The following is a 12,251-nucleotide window of genomic DNA, read 5'->3' as shown; positions in this document are numbered from 1 at the left end:
TTTTTCAGCCAAAGGAAACCTCTGATCAGCCTGTTTTTCAGCCAAAGGAAACCTCTGATCAGCCTGTTTTTGAGCCAAAGGACCCTCTGATCAGCCTGTTTTTGAGCCAAAGGAACCTCTGATCAGCCTGTTTTTGAGCCAAAGGAAACCTCTGATCAGCCTGTTTTTGAGCCAAAGGACCCTCTGATCAGCCTGTTTTTGAGCCAAAGGAAACCTCTGATCAGCCTGTTTTTGAGCCAAAGGAAACCTCTGATCAGCCTGTTTTTCAGCCAAAGGAAACCTCTGATCAGCCTGTTTTTGAGCCAAAGGACCCTCTGATCAGCCTGTTTTTGAGCCAAAGGAAACCTCTGATCAGCCTGTTTTTCAGCCAAAGGAAACCTCTGATCAGCCTGTTTTTCAGCCAAAGGAACCCTCTGATCAGCCTGTTTTTCAGCCAAAGGAAACCTCTGATCAGCCTGTTTTTCAGCCAAAGGAAACCTCTGATCAGCCTGTTTTTCAGCCAAAGGAAACCTCTGATCAGCCTGTTTTTGAGCCAAAGGAAACCTCTGATCAGCCTGTTTTTGAGCCAAAGGAAACCTCTGATCAGCCTGTTTTTGAGCCAAAGGAAACCTCTGATCAGGCTGTTTTTGAGCCAAAGGAAACCTCTGATCAGCCTGTTTTTGAGCCAAAGCAAACCTCTCACACCTACAGACTGTTTTAAACAGCCCGACGTGTCTGGACCTCCCAGCTGGGCTTCAGCCCCCCCCACACACACAGCTCAGAGCTGAGCTGAGCTGAGCTTCCTGGTGAATAATTGACGAACACTCCCCCTCTTCGCCCCTCTCTGTGTCTCTTTCCATCACTCCGTCTTTGTCGTGTCGCTCGTCAGCTCCTCCGGACCGTGACCGCCCCCCCCGCCTCCATCATGTCCGGTTTCCACCTGCTGCAGGGTGGATGGTGACGGCTGTCGGCAGGTAACGGACTGGATCAGCTGCTGGTAAGACCTCACACTTCTGCATCTTTAAACCTAAATGTTTTAATGTTTTATTTCACAGTAAAACAGCGTGGAACCTGCAGTGTGACGCACGTGGAGACTATTAACCCGCTTCTACCCCTCTGAAACATTTCTCCTGTGCTCTGTTTTCCATCTTCACAGCATGGAAAGTCATCTTCGGAGCGATGCTTGTGCTTTACTTCCACATTTCTTCAGTAATTCAAGCTGCAATTGATGAGAAACGTGCCTCAGAATGCGCTGCATCGCGGTGAACTCCAGGTTTTTGCCCCGTGGATCAGTTTATTCGCCGGGTGCAGCTGTTGTTGAGTCGTTTTAAGCTCACTGTGGTGGATTAGATGCTTGAAGCTGATCTGCCTGAAATGAAAAGAAGCCCGGCAGATTATGCTATTATTTATGGAGAAAAGAACAAAGATTATCAAATAATGTGTCGTTGTTGGACAGATTAAATTAAGTTTATGGCACAAGAAAGCGTTCTTCACTCGACGTGCATATGTGGCGTGCACAAAACACGCTTCAAAGTTACATTTTTTCTTAAAAACTTCCTGCTGAAGCTGCTCTCATTCACACACTTTCTGTTTCTTTTGTCAGCCGACTGAACGGGTTCAGAAACAGACTGAACGGGTTCAGAAACAGACTGAACGGGTTCAGAAACAGACTGAACGGGTTCAGAAACAGACTGAACGGGGTCAGAAGCTGACTGAACGGGGTCAGAAACTGACTGAACGGAGTCAGAAAATGACTGAACGGGGTCAGAAGCTGACTGAACGGGTTCAGAAACTGACTGAACGGGGTCAGAAACAGACTGAACGGAGTCAGAAACCGACTGAACGGAGTCAGAAACAGACTGAACGGGGTCAGAAGGTGACTGAACGGAGTCAGAAACAGACTGAACGGGGTCAGAAACAGACTGAACGGGGTCAGAAACAGACTGAACGGGGTCAGAAGCCGACTGAACGGAGTCAGAAACCGACTGAACGGGGTCAGAAACAGACTGAACGGAGTCAGAAACTGACTGAACGGGGTCAGAAACAGACTGAACGGGGTCAGAAGGTGACTGAACGGAGTCAGAAACAGACTGAACGGAGTCAGAAACTGACTGAACGGGGTCAGAAACCGACTGAACGGGGTCAGAAACAGACTGAACGGGTTCAGAAGCCGACTGAACGGGTTCAGAAGCCGACTGAACGGGTTCAGAAGCCGACTGAACGGGTTCAGAAGCCGACTGAACGGGGTCAGAAGCCGACTGAACGGGGTCAGAAACAGACTGAACGGGGTCAGAAACTGACTGAACGGGGTCAGAAACTGACTGAACGGGGTCAGAAACTGACTGAACGGGGTCAGAAACTGACTGAACGGGGTCAGAAGGTGACTGAACGGGGTCAGAAGGTGACTGAACGGGGTCAGAAGGTGACTGAACGGGGTCAGAAACAGACTGAACGGAGTCAGAAACAGACTGAACGGGGTCAGAAACTGACTGAACGGGGTCAGAAACTGACTGAACGGGGTCAGAAGCCGACTGAACGGGGTCAGAAGCTGACTGAACGGGGTCAGAAGCTGACTGAACGGGTTCAGAAGCCGACTGAACGGGGTCAGAAGCCGACTGAACGGGGTCAGAAACAGACTGAACGGGGTCAGAAACTGACTGAACGGGGTCAGAAACTGACTGAACGGGGTCAGAAACTGACTGAACGGGGTCAGAAACTGACTGAACGGGGTCAGAAGGTGACTGAACGGGGTCAGAAGGTGACTGAACGGGGTCAGAAGGTGACTGAACGGGGTCAGAAACAGACTGAACGGGGTCAGAAACAGACTGAACGGGGTCAGAAACTGACTGAACGGGGTCAGAAACTGACTGAACGGGGTCAGAAGCCGACTGAACGGGGTCAGAAGCTGACTGAACGGGGTCAGAAGCTGACTGAACGGAGTCAGAAGGTGACTGAACGGGGTCAGAAGCCGACTGAACGGGGTCAGAAGGTGACTGAACGGGTTCAGAAACTGACTGAACGGGTTCAGAAACTGACCGAACGGAGTCAGAAGGTGACTGAACGGAGTCAGAAGGTGACTGAACGGAGTCAGAAACAGACTGAACGGGGTCAGAAACAGACTGAACGGGGTCAGAAACAGACTGAACGGGGTCAGAAACAGACTGAACGGGGTCAGAAACTGACTGAACGGGGTCAGAAGGTGACTGAACGGGGTCAGAAGGTGACTGAACGGGGTCAGAAACCGACTGAACGGGGTCAGAAGCCGACTGAACGGGGTCAGAAGGTGACTGAACGGGGTCAGAAGCCGACTGAACGGGTTCAGAAGCCGACTGAACGGGGTCAGAAGCCGACTGAACGGGTTCAGAAACAGACTGAACGGAGTCAGAAACTGACTGAACGGGGTCAGAAACTGACTGAACGGGGTCAGAAGGTGACTGAACGGAGTCAGAAACCGACTGAACGGGGTCAGAAACCGACTGAACGGAGTCAGAAACTGACTGAACGGAGTCAGAAACTGACTGAACGGAGTCAGAAACTGACTGAACGGAGTCAGAAGCCGACTGAACGGGTTCAGAAGCCGACTGAACGGAGTCAGAAACTGACTGAACGGAGTCAGAAACTGACTGAACGGGGTCAGAAACTGACTGAATGGGGTCAGAAGCTGACTGAACGGGTTCAGAACCCGACTGAACGGGGTCAGAACCCGACTGAACGGGTTCAGAAGCCGACTGAACGGGTTCAGAAGCCGACTGAACGGGTTCAGAAGCCGACTGAACGGGTTCAGAAGCCGACTGAACGGGGTCAGAAGCCGACTGAACGGGTTCAGAAACAGACTGAACGGAGTCAGAAACTGACTGATTGGGGTCAGAAACTGACTGAACGGGGTCAGAACCCGACTGAACGGGTTCAGAAGCCGACTGAACGGGTTCAGAAGCCGACTGAACGGGTTCAGAAGCCGACTGAACGGGTTCAGAAGCCGACTGAACGGGTTCAGAAGCCGACTGAACGGGGTCAGAAGCCGACTGAACGGGGTCAGAAACTGACTGAACGGGGTCAGAAACTGACTGAACGGGGTCAGAAACTGACTGAACGGGGTCAGAAACTGACTGAACGGGGTCAGAAACTGACTGAACGGGGTCAGAAGGTGACTGAACGGGGTCAGAAGGTGACTGAACGGGGTCAGAAGGTGACTGAACGGGGTCAGAAACAGACTGAACGGAGTCAGAAACTGACTGAACGGGGTCAGAAGCCGACTGAACGGGGTCAGAAGGTGACTGAACGGGGTCAGAAACAGACTGAACGGAGTCAGAAACTGACTGAACGGGGTCAGAAGCTGACTGAACGGAGTCAGAAGGTGACTGAACGGGGTCAGAAGGTGACTGAACGGGTTCAGAAACTGACTGAACGGGTTCAGAAACTGACCGAACGGAGTCAGAAGGTGACTGAACGGAGTCAGAAACAGACTGAACGGGGTCAGAAACAGACTGAACGGGGTCAGAAACAGACTGAACGGGGTCAGAAACAGACTGAACGGGGTCAGAAACAGACTGAACGGGGTCAGAAACTGACTGAACGGGGTCAGAAGGTGACTGAACGGGTTCAGAAACTGACTGAACGGGTTCAGAAACTGACCGAACGGAGTCAGAAGGTGACTGAACGGGGTCAGAAGGTGACTGAACGGGGTCAGAAGGTGACTGAACGGGTTCAGAAACTGACTGAACGGGTTCAGAAACTGACCGAACGGAGTCAGAAGGTGACTGAACGGAGTCAGAAACAGACTGAACGGGGTCAGAAACAGACTGAACGGGGTCAGAAACAGACTGAACGGGGTCAGAAACAGACTGAACGGGGTCAGAAACTGACTGAACGGGGTCAGAAGGTGACTGAACGGGGTCAGAAGGTGACTGAACGGGGTCAGAAGGTGACTGAACGGGGTCAGAAACCGACTGAACGGGGTCAGAAGCCGACTGAACGGGGTCAGAAGGTGACTGAACGGGGTCAGAAGCCGACTGAACGGGTTCAGAAGCCGACTGAACGGGGTCAGAAGCCGACTGAACGGGTTCAGAAACAGACTGAACGGAGTCAGAAACTGACTGAACGGGGTCAGAAACTGACTGAACGGGGTCAGAAGGTGACTGAACGGAGTCAGAAACCGACTGAACGGGGTCAGAAACCGACTGAACGGAGTCAGAAACTGACTGAACGGAGTCAGAAACTGACTGAACGGGGTCAGAAACTGACTGAACGGAGTCAGAAACTGACTGAACGGAGTCAGAAACTGACTGAACGGAGTCAGAAACTGACTGAACGGAGTCAGAAACTGACTGAACGGAGTCAGAAACTGACTGAACGGAGTCAGAACCCGACTGAACGGGTTCAGAAGCCGACTGAACGGGTTCAGAAGCCGACTGAACGGGTTCAGAAGCCGACTGAACGGGTTCAGAAGCCGACTGAACGGGTTCAGAAGCCGACTGAACGGGTTCAGAAGCCGACTGAACGGGTTCAGAAGCCGACTGAACGGGGTCAGAAGCCGACTGAACGGGTTCAGAAACAGACTGAACGGAGTCAGAAACTGACTGAACGGGGTCAGAAACTGACTGAACGGGGTCAGAAACTGACTGAACGGGGTCAGAAACTGACTGATTGGGGTCAGAAACTGACTGAACGGGGTCAGAACCCGACTGAACGGGTTCAGAAGCCGACTGAACGGGTTCAGAAGCCGACTGAACGGGTTCAGAAGCCGACTGAACGGGTTCAGAAGCCGACTGAACGGGTTCAGAAGCCGACTGAACGGGGTCAGAAGCCGACTGAACGGGGTCAGAAACTGACTGAACGGGGTCAGAAACTGACTGAACGGGGTCAGAAGGTGACTGAACGGGGTCAGAAGGTGACTGAACGGGTTCAGAAGGTGACTGAACGGGGTCAGAAGCTGACTGAACGGGGTCAGAAGCCGACTGAACGGGTTCAGAAGCCGACTGAACGGGGTCAGAAGCCGACTGAACGGGTTCAGAAACAGACTGAACGGAGTCAGAAACTGACTGAACGGGGTCAGAAACTGACTGAACGGGGTCAGAAACTGACTGAACGGGGTCAGAAACTGACTGATTGGGGTCAGAAACTGACTGAACGGGGTCAGAACCCGACTGAACGGGTTCAGAAGCCGACTGAACGGGTTCAGAAGCCGACTGAACGGGTTCAGAAGCCGACTGAACGGGTTCAGAAGCCGACTGAACGGGGTCAGAAGCCGACTGAACGGGGTCAGAAACTGACTGAACGGGGTCAGAAACTGACTGAACGGGGTCAGAAGGTGACTGAACGGGGTCAGAAGGTGACTGAACGGGGTCAGAAGCTGACTGAACGGGGTCAGAAGCCGACTGAACGGGGTCAGAAGGTGACTGAACGGGTTCAGAAGCCGACTGAACGGGTTCAGAAGCCGACTGAACGGGTTCAGAAGCCGACTGAACGGGTTCAGAAGCCGACTGAACGGGGTCAGAAGCCGACTGAACGGGGTCAGAAGCCGACTGAACGGGTTCAGAAACAGACTGAACGGAGTCAGAAACTGACTGATTGGGGTCAGAAACTGACTGAACGGGGTCAGAAGGTGACTGAACGGGGTCAGAACCCAACTGAACGGGTTCAGAAGCCGACTGAACGGGTTCAGAAGCCGACTGAACGGGTTCAGAAGCCGACTGAACGGGTTCAGAAGCCGACTGAACGGGGTCAGAAGCCGACTGAACGGGGTCAGAAACAGACTGAACGGGGTCAGAAACTGACTGAACGGGGTCAGAAACTGACTGAACGGGGTCAGAAACTGACTGAACGGGGTCAGAAACTGACTGAACGGGGTCAGAAACTGACTGAACGGGGTCAGAAGGTGACTGAACGGGGTCAGAAGGTGACTGAACGGGGTCAGAAGGTGACTGAACGGGGTCAGAAACAGACTGAACGGAGTCAGAAACCGACTGAACGGGGTCAGAAGCCGACTGAACGGGGTCAGAAGGTGACTGAACGGGGTCAGAAACAGACTGAACGGAGTCAGAAACTGACTGAACGGGGTCAGAAGCTGACTGAACGGAGTCAGAAGGTGACTGAACGGGGTCAGAAGGTGACTGAACGGGTTCAGAAACTGACCGAACGGAGTCAGAAGGTGACTGAACGGAGTCAGAAACAGACTGAACGGGGTCAGAAACAGACTGAACGGGGTCAGAAACAGACTGAACGGGGTCAGAAACAGACTGAACGGGGTCAGAAACTGACTGAACGGGGTCAGAAGGTGACTGAACGGGTTCAGAAACTGACTGAACGGGTTCAGAAACTGACCGAACGGAGTCAGAAGGTGACTGAACGGGGTCAGAAGGTGACTGAACGGGGTCAGAAGGTGACTGAACGGGTTCAGAAACTGACTGAACGGGTTCAGAAACTGACCGAACGGAGTCAGAAGGTGATTGAACGGAGTCAGAAACAGACTGAACGGGGTCAGAAACAGACTGAACGGGGTCAGAAACAGACTGAACGGGGTCAGAAACAGACTGAACGGGGTCAGAAACTGACTGAACGGGGTCAGAAGGTGACTGAACGGGGTCAGAAGGTGACTGAACGGGGTCAGAAGGTGACTGAACGGGGTCAGAAACCGACTGAACGGGGTCAGAAGCCGACTGAACGGGGTCAGAAGGTGACTGAACGGGGTCAGAAGCCGACTGAACGGGTTCAGAAGCCGACTGAACGGGGTCAGAAGCCGACTGAACGGGTTCAGAAACAGACTGAACGGAGTCAGAAACTGACTGAACGGGGTCAGAAACTGACTGAACGGGGTCAGAAGGTGACTGAACGGAGTCAGAAACCGACTGAACGGGGTCAGAAACCGACTGAACGGAGTCAGAAACTGACTGAACGGAGTCAGAAACTGACTGAACGGAGTCAGAAACTGACTGAACGGAGTCAGAAACTGACTGAACGGGGTCAGAAACTGACTGAACGGAGTCAGAAACTGACTGAACGGAGTCAGAAACTGACTGAACGGAGTCAGAAACTGACTGAACGGAGTCAGAACCCGACTGAACGGAGTCAGAACCCGACTGAACGGGTTCAGAAGCCGACTGAACGGGTTCAGAAGCCGACTGAACGGGTTCAGAAGCCGACTGAACGGGTTCAGAAGCCGACTGAACGGGGTCAGAAGCCGACTGAACGGGTTCAGAAACAGACTGAACGGAGTCAGAAACTGACTGAACGGGGTCAGAAACTGACTGAACGGGGTCAGAAACTGACTGAACGGGGTCAGAAACTGACTGAACGGGGTCAGAAACTGACTGAACGGGGTCAGAACCCGACTGAACGGGTTCAGAAGCCGACTGAACGGGTTCAGAAGCCGACTGAACGGGTTCAGAAGCCGACTGAACGGGTTCAGAAGCCGACTGAACGGGGTCAGAAGCCGACTGAACGGGGTCAGAAACTGACTGAACGGGGTCAGAAACTGACTGAACGGGGTCAGAAGGTGACTGAACTGAGTCAGAAGGTGACTGAACGGGGTCAGAAGGTGACTGAACGGGTTCAGAAGCCGACTGAACGGGGTCAGAAGGTGACTGAACGGGGTCAGAAGGTGACTGAACGGGGTCAGAAACTGACTGAACGGGGTCAGAAACTGACTGAACGGGGTCAGAAGGTGACTGAACGGAGTCAGAAGGTGACTGAACGGGGTCAGAAGGTGACTGAACGGAGTCAGAAGGTGACTGAACGGGGTCAGAAGGTGACTGAACGGGGTCAGAAGGTGACTGAACGGGGTCAGAAACTGACTGAACGGGGTCAGAAACTGACTGAACGGGGTCAGAAGCCGACTGAACGGGGTCAGAAACTGACTGAACGGGGTCAGAAACTGACTGAACGGGGTCAGAAGGTGACTGAACGGAGTCAGAAGGTGACTGAACGGGGTCAGAAGGTGACTGAACGGGTTCAGAAGCCGACTGAACGGGGTCAGAAACTGACTGAACGGGGTCAGAAGGTGACTGAACGGGGTCAGAAGCCGACTGAACGGGGTCAGAAGGTGACTGAACGGGGTCAGAAGGTGACTGAACGGGGTCAGAAGGTGACTGAACGGGGTCAGAAGCTGACTGAACGGGGTCAGAAGCCGACTGAACGGGGTCAGAAGGTGACTGAACGGGTTCAGAAACTGACTGAACGGGGTCAGAAACTGACCGAACGGAGTCAGAAGGTGACTGAACGGGGTCAGAAACTGACCGAACGGGGTCAGAAACTGACTGAAACGTCAGAAACCGACTGAACGGGGTCAGAAGGTGACTGAACGGGGGTCACTTAAAGCGTTTCCAGACTGTTTCTCTGCTCTAATGAACCCTGTTTTACAGCCTCGTCTGATAAAATCACCATTCAGGTAACTTAAAGAGTGAATCTCCCACAGAGAAGCTTACAAGCAGCAGAATGTCTTCAAATCGCTGCAATAAGATAAGATGTGAGAGGCCAGTTTAACCGGTAAAGTTTTAGTTTATTGACTTGATTTCTAATAGAAAGCATCAAAGATGCAGCTGATGAACAAAGACAGCGAGCCTTCGGTGCTTTTTTTCTTCCAGAATCCGACAGTCTGACAGTCTGAAGCCATCCTCCATGAGAGGCTTCCTGTGTGAACAGATGACGGCAGGTCAGTAAAAGCTGGATCTGTCTGCTCTTGTTTCAGAGCCGTTGGCAGCCATGAAGGAGTTGGTGTTGCTCCTCCTGGTGGTCGCGGAGGCATCCTGCAGGTCCCACGGCACCCAATGTGTGCCGGGCTGTCAATGTCGAGAAGACCTCAAGTTCACCATCTGCTCCCGGGCTCTCCTCAGCCAGCTGCCCAGCGGAGTCTCAGCCTCCTCCGAACTCCTCGATTTGTCCGACAACCTCATCTCCGTCATCCCCAAACGCGCCTTCAGCAACAACCACAAACTCAGAGTGCTGCTGCTGCAGAGCAACAACATCAGCGAGGTGCAGGATGGCAGCTTCTCTCAGCTGGAGTTCCTGCAGAAGCTGGACCTGAGCTGGAACCGGATCTCCACCCTGACCGAAGGGTTCTCCGTGGGCTTGGGCTTCCTGCGGGAGCTGCAGCTGGCCCACAACCAGCTGAGCAGCCTGGACAGCTGGAGCTTCCTGCACCTGGACGGCCTCCAGAAGTTGAACCTGACCAGCAACCGCATCCAAACCATCCACGCGAGGTCCTTCGCCTACATGAGCACCCTGCGGCAGCTCCAGCTGGAGGACAACCGGGTGACGTCACTGAGGCGGGGCACCTTCTCCATGCTGCGCTCCCTGGAGGTCCTGAACCTGGCCAGGAACCAGATCAGAGAAATGGAGATGGGCGTGTTTAATCCGCTCACCAGCATAACGTTGCTCAACCTGGCCGACAACCAGCTGTCCACCATCTGCTTCAAGACCTTCCTGAGCATCCACACCTACAGCACCCACATCCTGCTGCGGGGGAACCCCTGGAACTGCGAGTGCGAGCTGCAGAGAGTTTTCCAGAAGCTGCAGAGCATCCAGAGGCTCTTCCTGGACGACTACTCCAACCTGACGTGTCAGGAACCGCCCGTCCTCCGGGACTTCCTGCTCATGAAGGTGGACGGCGAGCTGTGCATTGCTGAGACAGTCACCGTCCTCGTCATCACCATCACCGTGGTGATAACCGTGCTGGCTGCCATGCTGATGGGCGAGAGGAAGAGGAAGAAGAGGAGGCGGGGGCTGCACTGGACGCAGCGGGGGGACCTTTCAGATGAGTCAGACTTTTGAAGCGCGTCTGTCTTCTTTGACGTCTCGCTCTGGGACTGTTGCCTCACTTCTTTCATCTCGCACCAACAGCTGGATGCCTGGAAGGTGACATTTCATTCTGCTCGCCTGCCTCGGAGCGTCCGCTGTGTTCTCAGCACAAATTCAGGACGTTTTTATCCACATATTCAACTGACATGTGATTAAAAAAGGTTTTATTAAATGAAAATGACAGCTTTTAAGGTGCAGTTGAGTTGTAAATGCCTCTGGTGTCAGTTTAGGTGTAGAAAACATCCACCCGTGTGTTGATATTCTTTACATTTACGCTGCAGAAACAGCTCCCCCTGCAGGTGGAGAACAGTCACTGCGTTTGACCTCATGAGGCAGCTCCACCTGCTTCGGAGTTTCCTGTTTGGGACGCCTTCCAGGAACTGCTGTGGCTCTTCTTTTTTAAAGTTAGGCCTCCCAACACACCTGTTATTACACCTCCCGCCTGAGCCTGCATGACTCACATTCACCTGCATTTGTTGTGTTGAAGCAAATGACAAAAAAATCATTGTTTTCTATCTAAATGTATGTTTTTCTGACATTTTTCATTGAATTGTGATTCATATCAGACAGTTTTCTGGATTTATTACGATGGGAATCAGTGAGGAACATTTCTCACTTCCTGAAAACAACTAATGAATAAATTCAGTGGATGAAATTGAGACATCTGGAAAGTTTTAGTCTGAAAAGGTGCCGCACCTGTAAATATGTAAGGCTTTTAATTCTTAACGGGGCTGGTCAACACAAAGAAGACATCATGTTGTCATGTTCGATGAAAGCAGTCAGTTTAGAGGCATTTCAGAAGGATTTCCACCTTGTCAGTCATTGCGTTTATAGCAGCTTTATTGCTCTTTATTGTGATATGTTTCCACAGAAAAACTCCTAAAGGAAGTCTTAAGCTCTGACACTTCTCCAGTGTCTCCTTTAAATGCGTCGCTGGGATGTTTCCGTGTGTTTTCACTGTGATTATTGGAAGTTTCCCTTTAATTGAGGCGGCGGAGACGTTCAGACGGAGTGGCTCAGCCGGCTCAAAGAGCCAGAAATCACCAGTCACACCAACCGGATGTTAACAAAGTAAAAGCATGGGGTTGTTTCTGGAGATCACAAAGCGAAGAATTTAATTGCCACCAATGTGTTGACACAATTACGACTTTAACTCTCAGCTTGTTTGCAAACACAAAAACATCAAGTAAAATGTACATAAATAACAGATTAATGGCTTTTAATTTTTTTATTTACAAATATTCTGAGCATTTTATTGTAAGAAATGGGCTTTCATATGAAAACCGACTCCCTTCTTGCTACATCTTATGGTAATTTAATGGATTACAAGAAAATGAGAGAACCCCTATGTTACCGTGTAATAAACTTTTTCATTTAATTCGGTTATTACTCATTTATTTTGTCAGTGTTGCAGGGTGAGGTTGTTAACCTCAGGAGCAACCAAAGTGTCTTTGCTCCACAGTTAATGATCAGAAATCATG

The 12,251-nt window shown here is 51.8% G+C and overlaps 1 protein-coding gene across 1 annotated transcript; it reads left to right on the top strand.

Annotated features, from left to right (window-relative positions):
• The first annotated feature begins 666 nt into the window (after positions 1–666).
• On the top strand, positions 667–11,553 carry LOC140293951 (uncharacterized). Its single transcript, XM_072379566.1, has 2 exons — positions 667–976; positions 9,662–11,553. Exon 2 carries the CDS (start codon positions 9,676–9,678, stop codon positions 10,741–10,743), a length of 1,068 nt encoding a protein of 355 aa, XP_072235667.1. The 5' UTR covers positions 667–976; positions 9,662–9,675; the 3' UTR covers positions 10,744–11,553.
• The last annotated feature ends 698 nt before the right edge of the window (positions 11,554–12,251 follow it).

The sequence above is a fragment of the Leuresthes tenuis genome, unplaced genomic scaffold (genome assembly GCF_036924035.1).
Source record: "Leuresthes tenuis unplaced genomic scaffold, fLeuTen1.0.hap1 SCAF_1, whole genome shotgun sequence".
Taxonomy (NCBI): domain Eukaryota; kingdom Metazoa; phylum Chordata; class Actinopteri; order Atheriniformes; family Atherinopsidae; genus Leuresthes; species Leuresthes tenuis.
Note: the sequence above shows the minus strand (reverse complement) of the source record. Positions and strands in the feature narration are given on the sequence as shown.